This window comes from Seriola lalandi, unplaced genomic scaffold (genome assembly GCF_002814215.2).
Source record: "Seriola lalandi dorsalis isolate HSWRI2012SDOR001 ecotype SW California unplaced genomic scaffold, Sedor1 jcf7180002054924, whole genome shotgun sequence".
Lineage (NCBI taxonomy): Eukaryota > Metazoa > Chordata > Actinopteri > Carangiformes > Carangidae > Seriola > Seriola lalandi.
In genome coordinates, this window is record NW_019525476.1 from 3,761 (window position 1) to 4,954 (window position 1,194).

The 1,194-nt window shown below is 38.4% G+C and overlaps 1 protein-coding gene across 1 annotated transcript in view; it reads left to right on the top strand.

The window, feature by feature from the left end:
- LOC111673693 (extracellular calcium-sensing receptor-like) overlaps positions 1–882 on the top strand; it is a gene marked incomplete at its 5' end in the record, with an annotated part of 2,507 nt that extends 1,625 nt beyond the window's left edge. The window contains one exon of the mRNA XM_023431532.1: positions 1–882. This exon is cut by the window's left edge and continues 12 nt beyond it. Coding sequence (XP_023287300.1) covers positions 1–882 — 882 coding nt within the window.
- Positions 883–1,194: the final 312 nt, after the last annotated feature.

The window sequence follows — 1,194 nt, forward strand, 5'->3', positions numbered from 1 at the left end:
TTCTGGTCAAATGAAAGAAGAGATGCCTGCATAAAGAAAGAGGCAGAGTTTCTATCATATGAAGAAATTATGGGAGCATTGCTCACTGCAGCATCCCTGTTTGGAACATGTATGACTGCTGTTGTGGCATTCGTTTTTTTCAGATACAGGAAAACTCCTATTGTCAGAGCCAACAACTCTGAGCTGAGCTTCCTGCTGCTCTTCTCCTTGACCCTGTGTTTCCTGTGTTCTCTGACCTTCATCGGCCGGCCGTCTGAGTGGTCCTGCATGCTGCGACACACTGCGTTCGGTATCACCTTTGTCCTCTGTATCTCCTGTATTCTTGGGAAAACTATAGTAGTGTTAATGGCCTTCAGAGCTACACTTCCAGGCAGTAATGTGATGAAGTGGTTTGGGCCTGCACAGCAGAGACTCAGTGTTCTGGCTTTCACTCTCATACAGGTTGTTATATGTATCTTGTGGTTAACAATTTCTCCTCCTTTTCCATTGAAGAATTTTAAGGATTTCAAGGACAAAATCATCTTAGAGTGCGCTCTGGGCTCAGCTGTAGGCTTTTGGGCTGTACTTGGTTACATAGGACTTCTGGCCATGTTATGTTTTTTTCTTGCTTTTCTGGCTCGGAAACTGCCTGATAACTTTAATGAAGCCAAGTTTATCACCTTCAGCATGTTGATATTCTGCGCAGTCTGGATCACTTTTATTCCAGCGTATGTCAGCTCTCCTGGGAAGTTCAGTGTTGCTGTGGAAATATTTGCTATTCTGGCCTCTAGTTTTGGACTTCTCACTTGTATTTTTATTCCAAAATGTTACATTATCTTACTGAAGCCAGAGAAGAATACAAAAAAGAATATGATGGGGAAAGTGGCACCAAAATCATTCTGAAAAGTTTAACTAATATGGTGGCAAAGACATTCCAATGCCATTATAATTTTTACATAATAATTTGTTGACCTGACTGTCAAGTAGACACTTACATTCATTTTAATGAAGATTTGTATTATATCTCTGTAATATGTTCTACTGTTTATCATTTAATTAGGGACATAGCACATGGGGGTGACAGAATTTTACACTATCATATCAACCAATATATATAGTATATATATATATATATATATATATATATATATATATACAGTCAAACCGGAAATTATTCATACCCCTGGCAAATTTTGACTTAAAGTTACTTTTATT